The following is a 22528-nucleotide window of genomic DNA, read 5'->3' on the forward strand; positions in this document are numbered from 1 at the left end:
AAATAGAGGTGATATTAGGAAAGGGAAATAGATATGGAAGAATGCCTACTTCAGGGATCTGTACTTAACCTGCTATAGAGGTCAAACTATATTAAGGACTGGAACTGAGGTATAAATAAAGTTATGGGAACATTCTCACTTGGAAAATTTTAAGAAGTGCTAGGGTTGCTAACCAAAAGGTCAGCAGTTCAAATCCACCAGATGCTCCTTGGAAACTGTATGGGGCAGTTCTACTCTATCCTAAAGGGTCGCTAGGAGTTGGAATCGAGTCGATGGCAATGGGTTTGGTTTTAAGAGGCAGATGACCTACAAATTGGATTTCGAAGGTCAACTAGAATATCAACATGAAGAAGAGGGGAGAGGCTATCTAGATATACCAAACCAAACCTGTTGCCATGGAGTCGATTCTGACTCACAGCGACCCTCTAGGGTAGAGTAGAACTGCCACATACGGTTTCCAAGAAGCACCGGGTGGATTCGAACTGCTGAACTTCTGGTTAGTAGCTGTAGCGCTTAACCACTACACCACGAGGGTTACAGGAAAGAACATAATAATACAATGCAGTGCGTTATATTGATTATGAATATCAGCTTTGTTGTTAGGTGTTTAAAACCGAGACGTGTCACCTGATAACTATGCATCTCTGGGCAAATTACTTAATCTCTCTGAATCTCAGTTACCTCATCTATAAAGTGAGGATGCAAATACCTGTCTCACAGTGTTAGGATTGCCAGTTTAAATAGAGGGTTCCCAGATAAATTTAAATTTCAGATAACCAACAAATACTTTTTTAGTATAAGTATGTCCCAAATATTGCACGAGGCACGTTTCTGCTAGAAAATTATTAGCTTTTAATCTGAAACTGGCAACCCTACACAGCACTGTAATATGAAGTGCATAAAATAATTCATGTAAAATGCCCAGTATGATCTTTGGTGCATAGTAGGTGCTCAGTAATTAATGGCAGTGATCATTATTGTTTTTGCCATCATCATAGGCCTGAAAATTCAGAAGCCTGACAGTACACATGTCCCAGAATCATTTCTTACTCAGTTACCATAGAGCAGTTTCCCAGTTAATTTGTGTTGCAGTATCAACAAGATGGCCTTTCATTATGCTGTACTGACACAGGAACCATTCAGCTTGTATTTGTTTGGTTTCTCTTTCCTTCTGATTGTTTTGGGTGTTTATCTTGTGTATTCATTTTTTTTTTAATTTATCATTTAGCAACTCATAATTAATAAATATTACTTTATATACCCCTTTATAGGCCAATGATAAAAGTATAAAATGGCAGTAGCCTTTGAACTACAACTTAAGGATCAAAAAGCAGAGTAAACTGAAGCATTGATTGTGACTTTTTTAAGTGTGAAACTGAAAAGCTGAGTGGGTATAGATCAAATAGCTTAATGACTATGCCACGTAAAACAGAATCAGAAACCTTCTGAAATCTAAAATATTTCTTTCATTACTTTCCTTTTATCTGTTAGACCTATCATACAGGCCTAGAGGAGTGCCATTAGTTCCAGAATATGTCATTTGCTGTCCTTGTGAGTTTGTAAAATGACGATTTGCTGATAGGTTTCATTATTTTCCCAAGGGATTTCTAACACAATTCCTATTATCTTTTTTTTAAAGCCTAAGGGGCCCTTTTCTCCATTATGCATAACTTTTCCCCTTGTATAGATATAGTATTTAAATCCTGGGACACATTGATATCACAGGAGAGAAACTTGAGGATTTCAGTTTTTTTCCAATGCACTAGAATAACTGTAGTGCTGTCTGTATATGTAGACGTAAATGCATATTTGGTAGTAATAAAATTACAGCTGCAATTTATTAAGCACTGTGCCATATTCTCAACCTTGTAACCCATTGCCTTCAAGTCGATTCTGACTCATAGTGACCTTATAGGACAGAGTAGAACTGCCCTGTAGAGTTTCCAAGGAGCGCCTGGTGGATTCAAACTGCTGACCTTTTGGTTAGCAGCTGTAGCACTTAGCTACTACACCTTCAGGGTTTTCTCTCAACCTTGAGAACTGTGTCTTAGTTATCTAGTGCTGCTGTAACAGAAATACCACAAGTGGATGGCTTTAACAAAGAGAAGTTTAATCTCACAGTGGAGTCGGCTACCAGTCAAAATTCAGGGCATCAGCTCCAGGGGAAGGCTTTCTTTTTCTGTTGGTGCTGCAGGAAGATCCTTATGATGCATCAGTCTTCCCTTGGTCTAGGAGCATCTCAGCACAGGAACCTTGGGTCCTAAGGACATGCTTTGCTCCTGGCACTGCTTTCTTGGTAGTATGAGGTCACAAACTCTCTGCTTGCTTCCTTTTCCTTTTTATCTCTTGAGAGATAAAAGGTGGTGCAGGCCACACCCCAGGAAACTCCTTTTACACTGGATCAGGGCTGTGACCTGGGTAAGGGTGGTGTTACAATCCCACCCTAATCCTTTTTAACATAAAATTACAATCACAAAATGGAGGACAACCACACAATGCTAGAAATCATGGCCAAGCCAAATTGATACATACATTTTTGGGAGAACATAATTCAATCCATGACAAACTGTTAAACCATTTGCATTTGTTATCTCATTTAACTTGCATAATACCCTCATTCTATTATTCTTATTTTGTGGATGGGGAAACTAAGGCACAGAGGAGGTTAAGTAACTTGCTTCAGGTCGGACAGCTAGTCGGTGGTGGAGGCAATATCCCAACTTAGGAGATGTGACCCTCTCATTCAACGTGCTGTGTTACTATCTTCAAACCAGTTGGTAGCAATATTTCTAACAATTTATTATAACAAAGTGTTGAAATTTTTTAATTAAAAGGCCTATAATAGTTAAAACATTAGGATAAGAAGACCATGTTGAAGACCAGTTGAGTTTTATTGGAAGCAGATGTCATCATCTTAAACGGGTTATTATTTCTTTCTACATAAGTGATGTTCCACTTTGTAGCTTCTCTTTTGTTCTGCTTTGCAATGGACTTTTTTTTTTTTTATCCTCCCTTTTTCTGGTTATGATATTGTGACACTCCTGTTTCTCTATGGTTCAAAGATTACTTTCTGGCCCTCATGTCAAGGCCTAATCTCAAATTAGAGAACAGACTGAACTTGGCAAATGCCTTTCACATCCTGTTTCACCCCTCAAACAACAATACCAGAAGTGATGGGGAGAGGGAGAGGAGCCATTCAGGGGAGTTTTTGAAAGAGAAAGAGAGCCAAGAAAGACTCATCTCCAGTCCCACAAAGATGAGAGGCAAGATGCAGTTCATGCTTTACAAAAGAAAAATAACAGTAAATGTATGGCCAATCTTTGTTGTTGTTCTTGGGTCCATTGAGCAGCTGGGTGGATTTGAACTGCCAACATTTTAGTTAGCAGCCAAGTGCTGAACTAACCACTGTACCACTACTTACATTTAGGTGATATTCCGTTGTTTCCAAAGGGTTTTCACAAATGTTTCTTTACCACATTAATTCTTACAGCAGTGCCATGAGGTGGATTTCCCTCTGTTTTACCATGTCTCAGGAAATGAAATTACTTGCCCAAAGGTACAAAATTAGTAATTAATAGACCGCAACTAGACCATATGTCTTTAATTTCTTATGAATATTTTCTTCACTGTACCAATTTATTTTTCTCTTGAAGATGAAAATGAGTTAAAGAGTGAAATTTTGTTGCTTTCTCATCCCCTTACCTGAAAACATTTTATTGCGAAGAGTGGTTGAGGCTTGTTCACTCAACCTAAGGAATCTGGCTTCTCTTCTTGAATAGATCTGAAATGTGGGTGAAATTATCTATTTGTTTCCCATTTGTGAAATGCATTTCTTGCATGGCTGAAAGAGAAGGTTTTCTACATGGCTTTGAAATCACATGGAAGAAAAGTACTTGCTACCTCATATCACATACATTGGACATCTTATCAAGAGGGACCAGTCCCTGGAGAAGGACAACATGCTTGGTAGAGGGTCAGCTAAAAAGAAGACAGCCCTCAATGAGACGGATTGACACAGTGGCTGCAAAAATGGGCTCAAGCATAGCAACAATTGTGAGGATGGTGCAGGACTGGGCAGTATTTGGTTCTGTTGTACATAGGGTCGCTATGAGTCGGAACTGACTTGACGGCACCTAACAACAGCAACTTTGGTTTTATTTCTCATTGCGATTGTGTTGAAGGTGAATGTGGTGTCTTTCAGAACAGTTAGCACTGTGGTTTGGAAATAACACTAATTATCCTTAATTTGAATCTCTTCCTCTTTAAGTGGGGTTTTTTTTTTAGATGTGTGACGTGAGTTTAGTAAATACGGGGGTGCTTAGGAAAGCAAGCTATTTTCGGCCTTCGCAAATTTGGGTCTATGCTCCTTGCTATTATTTGCTGAGTAATGAAATTGTGGTTTCTAAAAATACGTCCCAAATTCCTCTGTTAGACATTTGCATTTTCTTTTCTCATTGCTAAGGGACATCTATACATATTTTGACCTATAAGATGCATTTAGAGCAAATTTTCTGAAAAATCTTTTCACAAGCATGAGGGCGCATGAAGTGAATGACAAAAAAAAAAAAAAAGAGAGAGAGAGAGCCATAAAGAAAGCCAAGTGATTACATGTCTAGAAAGAGCATTGTGTTTTGTGGAGTTTAAAATGTATGTTCTGCCAGATACCATTTCAAATAATCTTATATTTAAAAAGTAGGGTTGAGTCTCTGAATGGTAGGAATCAGAAGACTGATATTTGTATTTCTTAATACAAGCATCTCCCTGCATAGGATAAAATGATGTAATGAATGTGACCCGTTTCTATTATCTGTGTAGTTGCAAAGAAATTTTTGGTTTCTAACTCCTTATGGTTACGATACCAACCTACTCCCAGTTTTTGAGTCTATTCCAACACATAGTAACCCTATAGGACAGAATAGAACTGCCTCATAGGGTTCCCAAGGTTGTAAATCTTTACAAAAGCAGACTGCCACATCTTTCTCCTGCAGAGCAGCTGGTGAATTCAAACCACCGACATTTCAGTTAGCAGCCAAGCACTTTAGGAGTACCACCAGGGCTCCTAAAGATACCAAAGTCATAGGATTTTTGAACTAGTGAGTGTCTTATGGTCATCTAGTCCCACCTTTTCATCTGAGGAAACTGAAACCCAGAGGCAGAGAACAAATTAACCAAGGTGCAATGGTGTATTAGGGAAGAAATTTGGGACCAGGATCTAGTCTTGAGCACTTTGCACTGAGCCTAATTTATTCATCCAGTAATAAATTGTGTATTACTTCTCAATCCAAAACATGATTTGAGTAGGCTACACTAGAGCAGAAAATTTTACGGATGGAAATTGATACTTGGAGAAATTTAAGTAACTAGTTAGCTCAAAATCACACAACTGTATCTAGTGAGGTTGGGACTTAAAAGTCTAATAGCCATTATGTTATTAGGGTGAGCTGCCGTCAAGTTTCTCCTGACTCATGATGACCCCATCCGCAACAGAACAAAATGCTGCCCGATCTTGAGCCATCTTCATGATCAATTGCTGATCAGACTGTTGTGATCCATAGGTTTTTCACTGGCTGATTTTTGGAAGTAGATCACCAGGCTTTTCTTCCTAGTCTGTCTTAGTCTTGAAGCTCCACTGAAACCTGTTTAGCATCATAGCAACATACAGACTGGAGGGGGGTGGTGGCTGCTCATGGAGTGCATTGGCTGGGAATTGAACCTGGGTCTCCTGCACAGAGGGTGAAAATTCTACCACTGTACCACCAATGCCTCCTTTAACCATGGTATATATTTATTTAATAGTGAGCCTCTACTAATCTTATCCCTTATAATTTTACAAGGGCTGTACTCCTTCCTACAATCATCTCAAGCCCTCCTTTACATGCAAATTTATCATGCAAGTTAAGAGAGTAAACAGTATTTGAATGAAGCTGAAAATTTCAAAGTTTCTATTCTGTAACCCCTCCTAATCCTGAGTTTTCTCTTGCCCTCCTCTGTGAGAGTTTCTGTCAGCACAGTAAAAATTGGGAGACATCACAGAACCCTGCCTACATAATCCACAAATCCTTCCTGCCATTTGGAGCTTTGTAGCTCTGACTTACAGGCCCTCTTTGGAACTTTCAGCAAAGTGATGCATTATGGTTGAAGAGATCATGCCCTTGCCAATCCTGGGAAACACAGAAGCAATTTTGTTGAAGGTCAGCCATTACTGGCTGAAGCAGTAGGATTATTATTTCCCTTTTAGACCCCAAGAAATATTCACCTGCTGTTAGCCAAATGTGTTCTCTGATTTATACAGAATTGTGTCCTGAAGACTACCCACTTTTAATCATTTGAGGGAATATCTGTTAGCCTTACAGTGACCAGTGAAACAAGCAGTTTATTCCAGCTAATATGAGCTGAACTTTCTTCCATAAAAAAATGAACTACAGAGGAAATGCTCACGATCATTAGCCATTGTTGTTGTCGTTAGGTGCCATTGAGTCTTTTCCGACTCATAGCAACCCTATACAGGCACAACACAATGAAACACTGCCCAGTCCTGAGCCATCCTTGCAATTGTTGCTATGCTTGAATGCATTGTTGCAGCCACTGTGTCAATCCATCTCATTGAGGGTCTTCCTCTTTTTTGCTGACCCTCTACTTTACCAACCATGATTTCCTTCTCTAGGGACTAACCCCTCTTGATAGGATGTCCAAAGTATGTGAGACGTAGTCTGGCCATCCTTGCTTCTAAGGAGCATTCTGGTTGTACATCTTCCAAGATAGATTTGTTAGTTCTTTTGGTACATGTCTGTCAGTTTGTTGTACTGTGGGGCTTGTGTATTGCTGTGATTCTGAGAAGTATGCCACTGGTTTTCAAATACCAGCAGGGTCACCCATAGCAGACAGGTTTCAGCTGAGCTTCCAGACTAAGATTAGGAAGAAGGACCCAGCAGTCTACTTTTGGAAAGAATTAGCCAGTGAAAACCATTAGCCATTAGAGAAATGCAAATCAAAACTACAATGAGGTACCATTTCATGCCAGCATTACTGGCTCTAATTAAAAAAAAAAAAAACAGAAAATAGCAAACATTCAGAGGTTACAGGGAGATTGGAACTTTTATGTATTGCTGGTGGGAATGTAAAATGCTATAACCACAGTGGAAAACAGTGTGGCACCTGCTTAAAAAGCTAGAAATACCATACAATCCAGCAATCCCACTGCTAGGAATATACACTAGAGAAATAAGAGCCATCATATGAATAGACATATACACACCCATGTTCATTACAGTATTATTCACAATAGCAAAAAGATGGGAAAAACCTAAGTACCCATCAACAGATGAATGGAAAAAAAAATTGCGGTACATACACACAGTGGAATGCTACACAACAATAAAGAACAATGATGAATCTACAAAACATGTCACAACTGGGATGAATCTAGAGGGCATGATGCTGAGTGAAATAAGTCAACTTACAAAAGGACGAATGTATGAAACCACTGTTGTAAAAAAAAAAACAGAAAAGGTTCACACACAGAAAAAAACAATCTTTGGTGGTTATGAGGGGAGGGAGAGGTGAGGAGAGGAAACCATTAACAGATAGTAGACAAGTTAACTTTGGTGGAAGGGAAAGACAATGTACAATATAGGGGAAGGCAGCGTAACTTGACCAAGGCAAAGTCATAGTAGCTTCCTAGACACATCCAAACACCTTGAGGGACTTTGTTACGGGGCTGAAGGCAGGGGACCATGGCTTCGGGAGCATCTAGGTCAATTGGCATAATATAGTAGATAAAGAAAATGTTCTACATCCTACTTTGGTGAGTAGTGTCTGGGATCTTAAAAGGTTATGAGCAGCCATCTAAGATACATCTATTGGTCTCATCATGTTCAGAGCAAAGGAGAATGAAGAAAATCAAAGACACAAGGAAAGTATTAGTCCAAAGAGCTAATGAGCTACATGAACCACAGCCTCCACCAGCCCAAGCCCAGAACTAGATGGTGCCCAGCTACCACCATCAACCACTCTGATGGAGATCACAATAGAGGGTTCCAGAGAGAGAGACAGGAAAACGTAGAATAAAATTCAAATTCACAAAAAGAGACCATACTTACTCATCTGACAGAAACTGGGGGAACCCCCAAGACCGTGGTCCCCAGACACCCTGCTAACTCAGCCCTGAAGCCACTCCCAAAGTCCGCCTGTCAGCCAAAGATTAGACAAGCCTATAAAACAAACAATAACACAAGTAAGGAGCATGTTTCTTAGTTCCATCAAGTATACAAGACCAAATGGTCAACGCCTACCCAAAAGCAAAGAGGAAAAGGCAGAAAGGGATAGGAAAACTGGACAAATGGACATGGGGAACCTGGGGTGGAAAGAGAAAGGGGGAGAGTGCTGACACAGTGCAGAGAATGAAACCATGTCACAAAACAATTTGTATATAAATTTTTGAATGAGAAACTAATTTGTGTTGTAAACTTTCACCTAAAGCAGAATAAAATTTAAATTAAAAAAATGAACTACAATGTCACTAGATTTATAGTGACATAGCACTAATAATGTGAAAGAGCATGATTTGTGTGTCGTTTAACAATAACATTTATGAAGTATCCTTTTACTGAAGGCTTTTTAGCTAAAGGCACACTAAATAGATTTTGGTTAACACAATGAAGTTGAGAAATAGAGACGGGTAATCTTCCCAAATGGAAAAGGTTTCCAATTCCAGGTTCTCTAGAAAAAGTGAATTCATTTTTTTGTTGTTGTTGTTGTTCATTTGTGTGTTTCCTTTATTCTTCAAAGATTGGTCTTGGGTACTAGCTGATGCAGAGAAAATCTGTGAAGAAGACAGAATATCCCTCCCTCCCATCTTAATTCTGTTCTCCATCTTAATCCTGTCATAGGGAACACTGAATTCAATTACGGGAAATTCAAAACAGAACTCCCAATTTCAAAAATGGTTTCTTTGCAGCCTATGAATCCAAAAACACTAAATGTGAGGATTTATTTTAGCTGTTTGGCTCAAATTTTGAAATATCGCTGCTGTCTATCCTGTAAAAAATGCTACGCTTGAGGATTTGTATTAAACATACCTCTTAGGACAGGAACTACCAATTTTTATTTGCAGAATGTAAGTAGACTGTAGACAGAAGCTCAGATCTATCACCATTTATTGTGAGGAAATCACCGAAAAATAGAATTTGTCCCCGTAAGCTACTTTACAGATTCCCCCACCTTTTGTGTTACACAGAGAAGGTAAGACTTGATCTGTCAGACTATCCTTTATTTCTGTTTAACACAGAATAATTATTGGAAGTCCAAATTATAGAAATTTTTATTTTTTTACTGAAATGCTTTTATTTAGTCTAAGCCCTAAACCTGGACTAGGCCCTCATTTTGCAGAGAAGGAGTATGTCACATACAATTTTTAGTGCCTCACCCTGATCTAACACTGTGGACCAAATTACTTACATATATAGCTATTATTTTAACTAGAACCTTCAAAAAATTTCATACTCTCTATTTTACAAATGAGGAAAATGAGTCATATTGAGCTCATTATTTAATGGGTTCAAAGTCATATAAGAGCAAAATTCAAATTCAGGTTAGTTAGCACCAATATATTATTTTTATACCACGTTGTGTTTATTTCTAAATCTAAGATGTTTATATTTGAGAGAATAAGAAATTGAGTATTAAATAATTTATTTCAGCTCACTAAAACACCAGAGCTATTTGCTTTTGAGTCGATTCTGACTCATGGGGACCCATGTACATAAGAGTAGAGCTGCGCTCCATAGGGTTTTCAATGGCTGGTTTTTCAAAAGTAGATGACCAGGCTTTTCTTCTAAGACACCTCTGGGTAGACTCAAACCACCAACTTTTTGGTTAGCAGCTGAGCACGTTAACTGTCTGTACCACCCAGGGACTCCCACTAAACTAAGATGACCCAATAAAATAAGAATAGTGATTTTAACTATATGAATGAGTGGAGGGCAAGTGGAGAGGTATAGCAATATAAGTTAGTTATGTTATCATGTACCATACCAAAAAACCAAAAGACAATAAGAAATACATAAACCTGATAAATCAAGAAACAGTAGAAAACAGATATGGAGGTATCCAAAAGAAGTGAAAACAGAAACTGTTAAAAGTGGTCATGTTGGGGTTAACAGGACTGAGGCTGAGAAGGGGGTGGCTTTGGCAACTGCTGATTTTCAGTATAATAAGCCCTTTTGTACTTTGAGTTTTTTTTCAAAAACCATTTATTACTTGATAAAATTAAGAGAGACTAGTTTACATTAAAAGCAAATATATGCTCTAGAATATGTTCTTCAGAGTAACCTACAGGTAACCTATCAAGATGCCCTAAAATTGTGGACTAAGGAGGAAACGGGACATTTTCTTAGTCTGTATTCATTAATGTTACTACTCATGTGAAATTGCAGGAAAAGAGTACTAACTGAGCAATTAATATGTTCAAGGCCTTGCTCTAGGTTCTGGTGTTACTAATGTTGGTGTCACCCCCACCATGGACCTCCTCCAGTACCAGACCATATGGAATCCTGAGTAATATTTTTTTGTACTAATGTTATTCATAAATCATAATTCCTGTTTACCACTCCTTATTTTCCTTTAATTACTATGAGAAAAGGCAAATGTATAGAGAACAAAATTTATTAGTGGTTACCAGGGGAAGGGAAATATCGCATTGCTTATGGGTAGGGTTGCATGGCTAATTATTGTAAGCTACTGTTTTTTATACTGTCAATAATTTGTACACTTATAAAAAGTTGAAGTGGGAAAAGTTGTGTTATAGATATATTTACAACAACAACAACAAAAAAAAAAAGGTGGGGTAGCTGCTGAGGCTCTTATGTATAACCAGAAACCTCATGGGATTTGGATTCTTGGTTTGGAGGTTAAGGGTCATGGTTTCATGGGGCATACCAGTTAATTGACCTAGTAACATGTTCAGTGCTTCTGTTCTAACTCCTAGTTCATTGTGTAGTGCCTGGGGACTTAAAAGCTTGTAAGCAGCCATCCAAGGCACAACAATTGGTCTCTATTTGCCCAGAGCAACAGAGGAAGGAGGAAAGTCAGGAATAGGAGGAGAATATGGAACGTGTGGCTAATTGCCTCCGTAAACAACCGCCTCCTTTGCCATGAGAACAGAAGAACTGGATGGTGTCTGGCTACTCATACTGAACATTTTGATCAAAGAATTCACAGAAGAATCTTCATCAAAAGAGGGAAATGCAGAATGGAATTGTAAATTTTCATGGATTCTGGACTTCCTGGAGCCGTGAAGATTGGATGAACCCTGAAACTATTGCCCTGAGATAATCTTTAAACCTTAAACCAAAAATACCCACTAAAGTCTTCTTAAAACCAAATAATAGTTTAGCTTAACTAGTAAAAAATGTCTGCCTTGAGCATTATGCTCTTTTAAGTACTATCTATGTGGAATCAAAGTGACAACAGCAACTCGAAAGATTAGATAGGAACCTTACAGGACTGTGAATTTCTGTTAATGGGGGGGAACAACTAGGAAAAGGAGGATAAGAAGGGTTGAACAATTAAATGTAATCATTGTCACCAAATGCTACATCTAGAAACTGTTGAATTGGTATATGTTTTTGCTGTGTATTCTCAATAACAATGACAAAAATAGATAAAATTATTTTAAAAATCAATTAAAATTATTGTTATTTAGTAGTTATAAGGAGCCCTGGTGGCTCAGTGGTTAAGAGCTATGGCTGCTAGCCAAAAAGTCAGCAGTTCGAATATATCAGCTTCTCCTTGGAAACCCTATGGGGCAGTTCTACTCTGTCCTGTAGGGTCTCTGTGAATCGTAATTCACTTGACAACACTAGGTTAGTAGTTACAAGTACCTATATGTGACTATATGAGCTCCTGACTATGACAAACAACAAATAAATTTGGCTTCTATTTATTAGTCTAGCCTTTTGCCTTCATCCAAAGTACCAAAACATGGAACTATTTGGTAAATTCAATGCTCTTATTTCTGATAGCTTGTATTTGTGACTGTTTGGATCTGGCTAGTGTTAAAGACTGGTTAAGAGCATGGATTGGTATTCCATCTTTATCACCTACTAGCTTTGTGACTTTGGGCAAATTATTCTATTTCACTGAACCTCTTTTTCAAGGTTGCAGTAACAATTAAATAATAGAAATAAATTGCACAAATCCTGGCCTATAGGAGGTGTTGAATATTCTTATTGTTGTCATCGCGAGGTTTTTGGCCATCAAATAGAACAAATGTGCCTAGTTTTAGTAGGTATTGAAAGCATCAGAACTTTACCCTTTTGAAGTACCTGGCAAATAACCCACATTAATTCTGGGCCAGCACGAAGGCATCTTTGTTTTGTCCCATCTGAGAAACTCAGTCACCAGTAACTTCAGACTTTGCACCTGGTCAACCATGTGTGTGTGTTTGAAAAGTTCACTGCTATCTATGTCTTGGATGGTAAACAGCAGTGCTTAACAGTCATTGAAATGCATGCTGAGGTCTCTAGGAACTGCCTTACAGCTTCCTTCTCATTATTCAATAGCTAGTCTTTTATAAATGCCAGTGTTGCTTTAATAAATTATTATGGATGGTAATAGTAATGGCTTCCATTTATCCATTGCTGACTATGTGACAGCAAAGAGTTTTCCATGCGTTAATTTATTTAATCCTCACGGCCACTCTGTGAGGTTGTTATCATCATCCCTATTTTAGAGATGAGGAAATTAAGGTTTAGAGAGGTTCAGTGTTACCTAATAAGAGTTTGAATGCAGGTCTATCTGACTCCAGAGTCTGAGCTTGAAATAGCAGAACTGTACTTCCTTTGTTTCATTAAGTTCTATACAACCTTATTCATTCATGCAACCCACATGCTTCCTGTAGTTGAGAGCCTCCTGTGTGCTAGGCATTGTACTAAATGCTGGTATTATATCATGCTGACGAAGTCCCTGCCCTTCTAATGCTTACCTTCTGTTAAATTATTTGTGTCTGTTTGCCTCTGAGAATGGTGTCTCCATGAGGCAGTATTCTTCTTTGGTTCCAGGGATATAAGTAAAATTTTATCCAAGGCTAAGAATAATTCCTGGGTTTATGAAAGGATTATTTTTACAAAAATATTGGAAGCTGGGCATACCCCCATATGTTTATTTTAGCACTGGCTTTTAGCCCCTCCAGACTCCTCAGACGGGAGATGCTCTGACTGATTACTTTCAGTCGCATTTAGAGGTTTATTGTTGCTAATGATAAAGCTGCTTTTTTGATATCTTGGGTTCATTGCCTTTCCTTAAATGTTCTGTAAGTGGGTGAAGCAGCATAAAGCATCTATTTTTCTTTAGAACAGACCCAAACTATGTCAGACAAACCAAATAAAAGTGGTTTGATTACTTCATAGAATAAAAGGATTCTGGTATAATTGAAAAACAAATGATGTAGCTGGGAAGTCCAACTTGAGGAAAATTTATCTTTCTAGGATATCCAGAATTTTAAATCCTTCCCTAAAAATAAATTATTATAATTTTAAAGAAGATGGTATCATAAAGTGTTTGTGCTGAATGTCACTTTTTATCCGTGTGGAAGTTGGAAATAATTTTAAAAGTCCTTGAGTCGAAGCTAACTTGTTATATTCTTCAACTAGGAAATTACCAATAAATACTAGGAAGCATGTGGCATTGTCACGATGTAGCTACTTTATTTTTGCATGGGAAATACAATTGAACCTCTGTAGTCCTGTAAGGAGCAAATGGCTGATAACATCCCTCATTTTATAAAGAGGGAAGTCAATGTCATTTGTCCAAGAGGGAGGATCATTGGCAAACCAGCTGGTTGTTCATTTTGGATTTTGACATTGCTTCTCCTTGGGACCCTAATGCTGGGCTCTCTGATAACCAGTGCAAACTCCATCTTTCGTTTCTCTAGAAGGAGGTGTGGATTTGCAAGGCTACCAGCTGGATATGCAAATACTACCTGACGGCCCAAAGAGTGATGTGGACTTTTCAGAGATTCTTAATGCAATACAAGAAAGTAAGTTGCACTCAAATTTTAAATTCAGCATGAAAGGAGAATCTGTACTAATACTTGGGAGGAGTAATACAACTAGAAACCTTAGATGCCAAGCTTAAAAAAAAAAAAAAAAAGGATGTCTTTAAAAGAGCTAGTAGAGCAAAATAATTTTGAGACAAGAAGAGATAGTCAATAAAAATGGGGATTTAATTTGTGAAATTGAACCACGTAATAATGTGGTTTTTGAAGAAGCCAGGTGGAAAAATTGTAGTGGAATTATAAATTCCTTACATTTTATATGCTTTAATATTTAGTAAATCTCTAGGTGTTTTTTTTTTTCAGATTCCTTGATTAATCATAATTAAAAAATCAAAAAAAAATTAAGAAATCAGAGTAAAATTCTTCCACTCGAATATAAGGAGTAAGAAATAAATGTTGATGTAGTAAGTGGAAATCAGGAGTTTATTCTCCAGGGTGGATATCTGGAGCCATTGATGATGGGCTGTGTCCCAGAAGTAAATCCCTCTCTTCTGAGCTGATTAATCAAGGTTTGCTTTTCTTAGACTATGTTATTTGTGTGTTGTAGTTTTCACTGAGAACTTTATCATAATCAACACATTTACCCAAGTTTTAGATTTAGCATTGAGGATGGGTGATGTGGTATCACATGCCAACTCAATTAACATTCTGGCTTCATTATCAGAGCTCTAATTCAAGGTAATGATACGCCTCTTTGAATATCTGATATCTGTTGACTTTAGGAAATAATGTCTCCACTGTACAGACGGGAAAAATTATGTGACTAGGTCACATGATAAATAATGGAGACCAGAATTGGGGTCTCCTACACTTCATTTCATACCTTCCTAAGTGTGTTCGGTATAGAAGTTAAGCACACTGAGCTGAAGAAGCCTGGCATTAAAGAAGACAATGCTACTTCTGAAAGAAATACTTTTACTGAAGAATATAAGAGAACCAGCTCTTTGTTCTGGTTGGGCAATCCCTTCATATTAGATTAATGAATAAATGAGAAAAAATTTCCTCAAGAGAATCAAATCAGTAGACATTGGAGAGAAAATAACTTTTTATGAAAAGTCATAAAATTATGTAATTAGTTCATTTGATTTGAAAGATGATAGATTATATAGAGCTCAAAGGATTTTTAAAAATATTCAACAAATGACAAAAGATGGCCTCTGTCCAAGTGCTGGAGAAGAACTTAGCAACATTTTTTTGGATTGGATGAATTATACTAAAATTAACTAAATGTTTAAGAGAACTATTTTTATAGTAATTCTTATCATCAGATTTTAGTATAGACACCTTTGTATATCTGAGGTTGACTGTTTTATGGTTTAGAATGGTGACTTCTTTATCAACTGATAGAGAGTGTAAGTTTATGCATACCTAATTAAATTTTAAAATGGGAAAAAGTATTTCTTTAAAACTTCAAATCAGCCTTTATAGGTTTGTGAATTATCTAATGCTTTAGAACTGACTGATTTATTTTCTTGTCAAAAAGCAAGTTTTATGCCATGTAGGCTTGGCAAGCTGCCCACATAGTGTGGGCCATTCTAGTAAGAAAGATTTGGGCTATTCATCTACCTTCAGCCTCTACTTAGGTTCCAAAGATAATTCCAGTGTTAAACCAGTTCTGAGTATAAAAATGCATAGCTTGGCTCTTCAAGGGACTGTACCTTAGATTATCACATAGAGAAAGCTTTGAGAGGGCCAACATACAATGATGTAAAGGATACAGGATTACCAGCATCATTGTAACTCCTTTCCTACAAACATTTCTGTTGATACCAATAGGATGATGGAAAGATTTTACTGGGTTCTTAGAATTTTGTGGCCATTTATTTATGCATGACCTTCAGTATCAAGCTAGGAGAAAGAGCAAGAGGTTGATTAAAAAATGTATTGAGTGTCTTGGGTAGTCATTGTGCTAAGTGTTTTTACCTACTATCTTTTTTCATTCTTAAAACATCCCTAAATATGAATAAATATAATTTTTTTCCATTTTTCAAATGAAAAAACTGCATTTACCTCCCTAGGGCTATATGGCTACTTTGTGATAGAGTCACTAATTAATCGCAGGTCAGCCCTTGTTCTGCTAATTAAAAGAGCAAATAAAATGATTAGGAAAAATGAACTATTTTGGATTTAAAATTTTTTATTCTTATATTGTTACATTTTTGTGCAAGAATTCTTTCAGCATGCTTCTACATCGTAAAACACACTTATATTTCTTTCCTATAACACTTATCCTGAAGTATAGCCTCAGCTATTCAAAAGATGTCTCAGAGTGGCTGGTTGTCCCCAGGTTGTTTTTCAACTTCTCCAATATTGGGTGTATAGCTTGTAAAAAAGAAAAACATATATATTTTATCCGTCCTTCTACCTGTCCGTCTTACCTGACATGTGCTACTTTAAAGCAGTGGTGACACATTTTGGTGCAAAGTTCAATTCAGAAAAAATAAAAATATTTACAGATCACAACTTGTTTTGTTGTTTAAAATGAACAACTTAACTGCTTTCTAGGAAAAAGGCTTTATTTCCATGTGGCAGTATAATGTAAAGGGATGTGTGTGTGTGTGTGTGCACGCGTGTGTTTCCTTGATGTTATTTGTCCCTCACTCTCATTTATCACCCTAACTCTGCTTTGCAAGATGATAGCCAGGTCCCTTGAGCTCTTTTATATGTTGCCTAAAGATCCTGGCTTTTGTTTTCTGAAAGTGTAAGCTTTCAAGGGGCTGATGCTTGGGTGGGAAGAGAAGAATCAGAGAGAGAAACAGTTGGGATTTCCTAAGACCAGCTCCCTCAGAGTATCCTTCGGAGATAGCATGGCTTCTGGTAGGGTGGACGGAAAGGATGGGAATGGCTCCCATCCATGGCAGAGATTCCCCAGCCCTAGGAAGGAGTAGATCCTCCAGAGTTCAGGGAACTTCAGAGGCTCTGAGAAGGCGGCAGGCTCATCTCCCTGTTTCTGTGTTGTAGCCCCAGTAACTTGAACAGAGCATCAAGTGTCGTAGGTGCTCAGTAAGCATCTGTTGAGTGACTGGGTGAACTGATGAATTATACTGTAGACTTGGAAAGTAGGCAGCTCAACAGTAGCCAGGTGGCTTGGAGACCTGAGTGGCCTCTCTAAATGTTCTGCTTTTTGCAAAACCCCTGGGACCTTTGTATAATCCCTGATATGTGAGGTGAGAGGGTGAGAATGTCAGTGGTAACTGAAATTAAATTATCCATCACGCCAGTGGGATGGGGGACTTGGAAATGAATTTAACTTGAGTTGATCATGACAAAGTCCTGGAGCAATTCTTACTCTTGAGTTTGTCTAGTACAATTTAAACCCAGTGCAGCGATGGTTAAGAACTTGGCTGCTAACCAAAAGCTTGACGGTTTAACTCCACCAGCTGCTCCTTGGAAACCCTATGGGGCAGTTCTACTCTATCATATAGGGTTGCTATGAGTCAGAATCGACTTGATGGCAACAGGTTTGGTTTTGGTTTGCACAGAGTCTAAAGATTTAGAATGTCTACTTTACTGAGTACAATAATATCTTTTAAAACAAAAAAACGTTTTTAACGGCCGAACTTCTAAAATTTGGGCATTTTTTTTTTAAATGGTAAACCAAAAAAAAAAAAAAAAAAAACCTGAGTTGAGTTGATTCCAACTCATAGCAACCCTAGAGAACAGAGTAGAACTGTCCCATAGGGTTTCCAAGGAACGGGTAGTGATTTTGAACTGTCGACCTTTTGGTTAGCTGCCAAGCTCTTTAACCGCTGCACCACCAGGGCCCCACTTTTTAGTAGTAGATATTTTTAATTCTTTTATTCTGAAATTAGGTTACAAATATGTCTCAAAGCTCTACAGTCCACGACGCAGATATACGTATGTGTATTTGTATGCATGTTCATTTTGTTATGAAACCATGATGAAGTGTGTCATTCAGAGGTTATACTGAGCCTTTTAATTCTTGCAGTAAAGTTATTAGCACTGCCCAGCCCTTTCTAGAGTCCATTCATCCTTCCACTCTTTGTTGCTTACCCCTCCTGCTTTGCCCTTGATTTTTCTTTCCTGGATTCCCATCGTACCCTGGCAGACATTATTGTGTTATAGTCCATGAGGTTCTAATGAATGAGAGAGAGTAAAGGGTAGGGGATTATTGGGTCGTTGTTATCCTGTGGTCTGACCCTTTGTGCCTAGCCATGTGTTTACTTAATCGTTTAGCTGTTGCCACAGAGGTGCTGGCCTGTGCTTCTGTGGCTGAGCAGACCGAGTCACTTCTCACTGACATGTATCCAGTGAGTCGTTCTGAATCTAATTTCTTGAGCCCTGATTTTTAGCTTTATTTTTGACCCATACAGTCATGCCACCTCAGAGGGGAAGACAAGAGAGGGGACCAAGATATACTGAGCATTTACTTCTTATCTGGCAACTCTGTGGTTGACCTTTTACCTAGGTTATTTTACTTAGTCACAGCCTCTCTTTGGAGTCACTGGGTGGTGCAAATGGTTAATGTGCCCAGCTGCTATCCAAAAGGTTGGACATTGGAATGTGCTATGAGGCACCTAGGAAGAAAGGCCTGGCAGCCTACTTCCGAAAAATCAACCACTGAAAACCCCGAGGAGCACAGTTGTACTCTCACACACATGGGCTTGCCATGAGTTGGAATTGACTCAGCAACTGGTTTTAATCTCCCTTTGCCTTAGTTTCCACATTTGTAAAAGAAAGATAATTATAGTAAATCTATGTGAAGCCCTCGGGATAGTGCGTGGCACATGGTAAGTGCTCTATAAGTGTTGGCCTTCATTCCTCGAAATAATCCTGTGTGGTAAAGGGTATTAAAAAATTATCTCCATTAAAAAAAAAAAAGATTTTAAAACTTGGAGAAGTTAAACAGCCCAATATATTACCTTGTAAAGAGCTTTGGTGGTGCAGTGATTAAGTGCTCAGCTGCAAACTGAAAGGTCAGTGGTTTGAACCCACCAACTGCTCCACTGGAGAAAGATATGACAGTCCGTTTCTGTTTACAAGACTTACAGCCTTGGAAACCCTATGGGGCAGTTCTGCTCTGTCCTGTGGAGTCGCTCGGAGTTAGAATCGACTTGACAGCAATGGTTTTTTTTATAAGCTAGTAAGTAGGAGGACTGAGATTTGAACCCAGGCCTGTCTGAATCCGAAGCTCATGCTCTTCCCAGAGAAGGGGAAATTCTGGTCAGTAGACGTTGAGGATCTCCATTGAAGACTCCCATTTACCTAATTTCATGATGTGAAAAGGTAACCAAGACTGATGAGCAAAGTTTGACTTAGGCACAGTTCTCCTCTAAATACCATTCCCGGAGTTGTAAAAGGCGCCATCATTATCTGTGTCTTTATGGACGTAACCAACGCGTCTGCCTTCTGTACAGAATGAAGTAGTAGCAAGAGAAGCTCTTCTAAGGGACAAATGCTGTCCCAGGAATGGTTTGGCTGCTTTGGCCCCATTACAGAGGGCTGAGGAGCATCCCGTGCCATTGTCTGTGCCTCTGCGTTGTAAACATCATCATTATTGAGCCTGAAAATGCCATCGAAATTATTATTTTTTTTAATGACAATGCATGTGTTAAAAATCTCATGACTTATTTTTTTTTTTTTTGCAAAAGCATATTTCGAATCTCCAAAGCATTTCAAGTAACTTCATGGCAGAAGAAAGCTGTCTGCTGTCAAGCTTATAACAGTACTGCAACTTTCTTATCCCAGCTTTTCTTTGAGGAGATTTTGGCATAACCATTTAACTGTTGCCAGAACTCACTAGCAGAAGTTTCCACACTTTTTTTAAAACAATAGAACCTAGTCCCTCCCCCAATATATATTTACATATAACCTCAATATGTAGAACAGATAAAAACAGAGCTTTTTGGAATAATGGGGGTGGAAGGTATATGGCTTTGTCCACTCCGTGTCCTCCTAGGTGCCCCCACCACTCCTACCAGTTGCTGTCAAAATGATTCCAACTCATGGTGACCCCATGTGTGTCAGAGTAGAGCTCCGCTCTATAGTTTTCACAGGCTGCTTTTTTGAAAGCAGATCAGCAGGCCTTTCTTCCGAGGCACCTCTAGGTGGATCTAAACCTCCAGCCTTCCACTTAGCAGCCAGGCACATTAACCATTTGTAACACCTAGAGACTCCTCTGTTCCCCCGAGAGCTTCTCAAAATGATGCTGGGGTTCCAGGGAAAATACTTGGAAAACCACTGACCTGTTAGAAAGGACTAAAGCTTGGCAAGGAAACACGTTTGTCTGTTCTAGTGACTTTATTTTTAATTCTTGAGATTAGGCCCCCCTTTTTTCCTTATTAAGGAGCCCAGGTAGCATAGGGGTTAAGCGCTTGACTGCTAACTAAAAGGTCAGCAGTTTGAACCTACCAGCTGCTCCGTGGGAGGAAGATGTGGCAGCCTGCTTCCATAAAGATTAGAGCCTTGGAAACCCCATGAGGCAGTTCTACTGTGTCCCACAGGGTGGCTATAAGTCAGAGTCGACTCAGTGGCAGCACGTTTGGTTTTTTGGTTTTTCCTCATTGGTAAATCAGGCAGCCTCTTCTTTGGGGATGTTGTCGGATTTGTTTGAAGAGTAATGTACAAGCAGAGACTTCTAGGCTTGTGGGTGTCATGTAAATGCTAAATAGTGTTTAGCTTTTAAAATCCCAGTCTAAGGTGCTCAAAACTATGCCGTGTCTGTGTATTTTCCTGAATGTTCCAAAACATTTAATTTGATCTATTTGTTAAACTTTTGAAAGTGTCAGACCTGTCAGGCCTCAGGTGTACAGTCTAGCTTTATTCAGATGGATGTTTAAACTGTGACAAGATAATTGTTTAGTGGTTAAATGGCTTCCTGTTCTTGAAAGCCAGACACGATTTAAGAGCAGTAGAATGCTTTCCACAAAACCAAGAAGCTGGCTAGAAAAAGCATAGATTTGGGAGGCATTCAGAAATGAGTTAGAATTCATTTTTGTCTTTAGCCGTGTGGCTGCACTTAGCATCTCCCAACCTGGCTTTTTTGTAGCATGGGCCTCATAACACCTGTCCCTTCGTGTGTTCTGGAGGTCAAATATAAATTCACAAATGAGAAAATAAACCTGAAAACCCTTATCATGCGGTAGATTCACAATAAATTGTAACCCACTTGCCTTTGTCTCCCTTCCCAGTTTCTTCATATTTAATATCTGTGTCTGAGAAATAAATACTGTTAAGTAATCTCATTAAAAGAATTAAAATATGAAAAAAAAATCATATAATCTTACAACAAGCATTTATTTGTTTTAAAATGGACAATGAATACCTTCTATTTGCTAACCCTCCCTTGTCCTCAGTTTTGGAGCTACCAAGGTGAACACAAATCTGGGTGTTCCCCTGAAAGGGAGCTTACTCTAGACATGACATAGAGACGGGCTTATTTTAAAACATCCACATAAATGTTAAAATTGAGTTAGAAAGGATGTTTATTTTTTGCATTCTAGATTATTCCTGAAGGTGTCCTTTTTTTGTGTCTTCTAGTGAGGCTTAGAGGTCAATATGCAATGCCTTCAGAATTTGGAGTATCAAATGTAGTAATTTGGAACTGAGGACAAAAATAGTATAAGGACCTGACACTCTGGAGAACAAATATAGATACCTGGCATACTCTGTACAGCACTCTCATGTTTTCTTCAGTGACCTGCAATTTCACCTTATTTTCTCTGCATCAGAAAATACTGAGGTGAAAGAGGTGAAAGTACTCTACTACCAAGGTGGGGTTATTCAGCTACGTTGGGAAGATGGGCAAGAACTAGAGAAAAGAGTAGTGAGTCAAAATATATTATTTTGGGGTACGTATTTCTTACTTTCTTTTAGACTATTTGCAAAACATATTTACTACTCTATTTTTATTGCCTTTGCATTACTGATTCCTTGATTTCATCCTCTTGCTTAGAAGTATGAGGGCTTCCCATTCATATCTTGCTCTTGTTTGTAGCTCCGGTACCTAGCACTAAATGTGTGTTCAATGAGCAAATGACAGAATAAATTAATTATTAGTTAATTAATTAGCTAATTAACTGCAGTCCTTAACATATGATTATGGTCTCTTTTTCCTGTTGTTGTTGTTGTTAGGTGCTATCGGGTCGGTTCCAACTTCTAGCAACCCTATGTACAACAGAAAGAAACACTGCCCAGTCCTGCACCACCCTCACAATCGTTGCTGTGCTTGAGCCCTTGTCTTTTTTTCCTAGAGAATTAATAATAACTGACATCCCAAAGGAAACCCTGGTGGCATAATGGTTAAGTGCTACAGCTCCTAACCAAGAGGTTGGCAGTTCGAATCTACCAGGCACTCCTTGGAAACTCTACGGTGCAGTTCTGCTCTGCCCTATAGGGTCACTATGGGTCGGAAATGACTCAGCAGCAACAGGTTTAACATCCCAAAAAGGCACCCTGGTGGTACAACAGCTAAGCGCTCAGCTGCTAGCCGAAAGGTTGGTGGTTCAAACTGAC

At 38.5% G+C, this 22528-nt stretch overlaps 1 protein-coding gene across 1 annotated transcript in view; it reads left to right on the top strand.

The window, feature by feature from the left end:
• ANO4 (anoctamin 4) overlaps positions 1–22528 on the top strand; it is a 453262-nt gene that overhangs the window by 219067 nt on the left and 211667 nt on the right. The window contains exon 3 of the mRNA XM_049884167.1: positions 13931–14035. Coding sequence (XP_049740124.1) covers positions 13931–14035 — 105 coding nt within the window. The remainder of the gene's footprint in view (positions 1–13930; positions 14036–22528) is intronic.

The sequence above is a fragment of the Elephas maximus genome, chromosome 4, assembly GCF_024166365.1.
Source record: "Elephas maximus indicus isolate mEleMax1 chromosome 4, mEleMax1 primary haplotype, whole genome shotgun sequence".
Classification (NCBI taxonomy): domain Eukaryota; kingdom Metazoa; phylum Chordata; class Mammalia; order Proboscidea; family Elephantidae; genus Elephas; species Elephas maximus.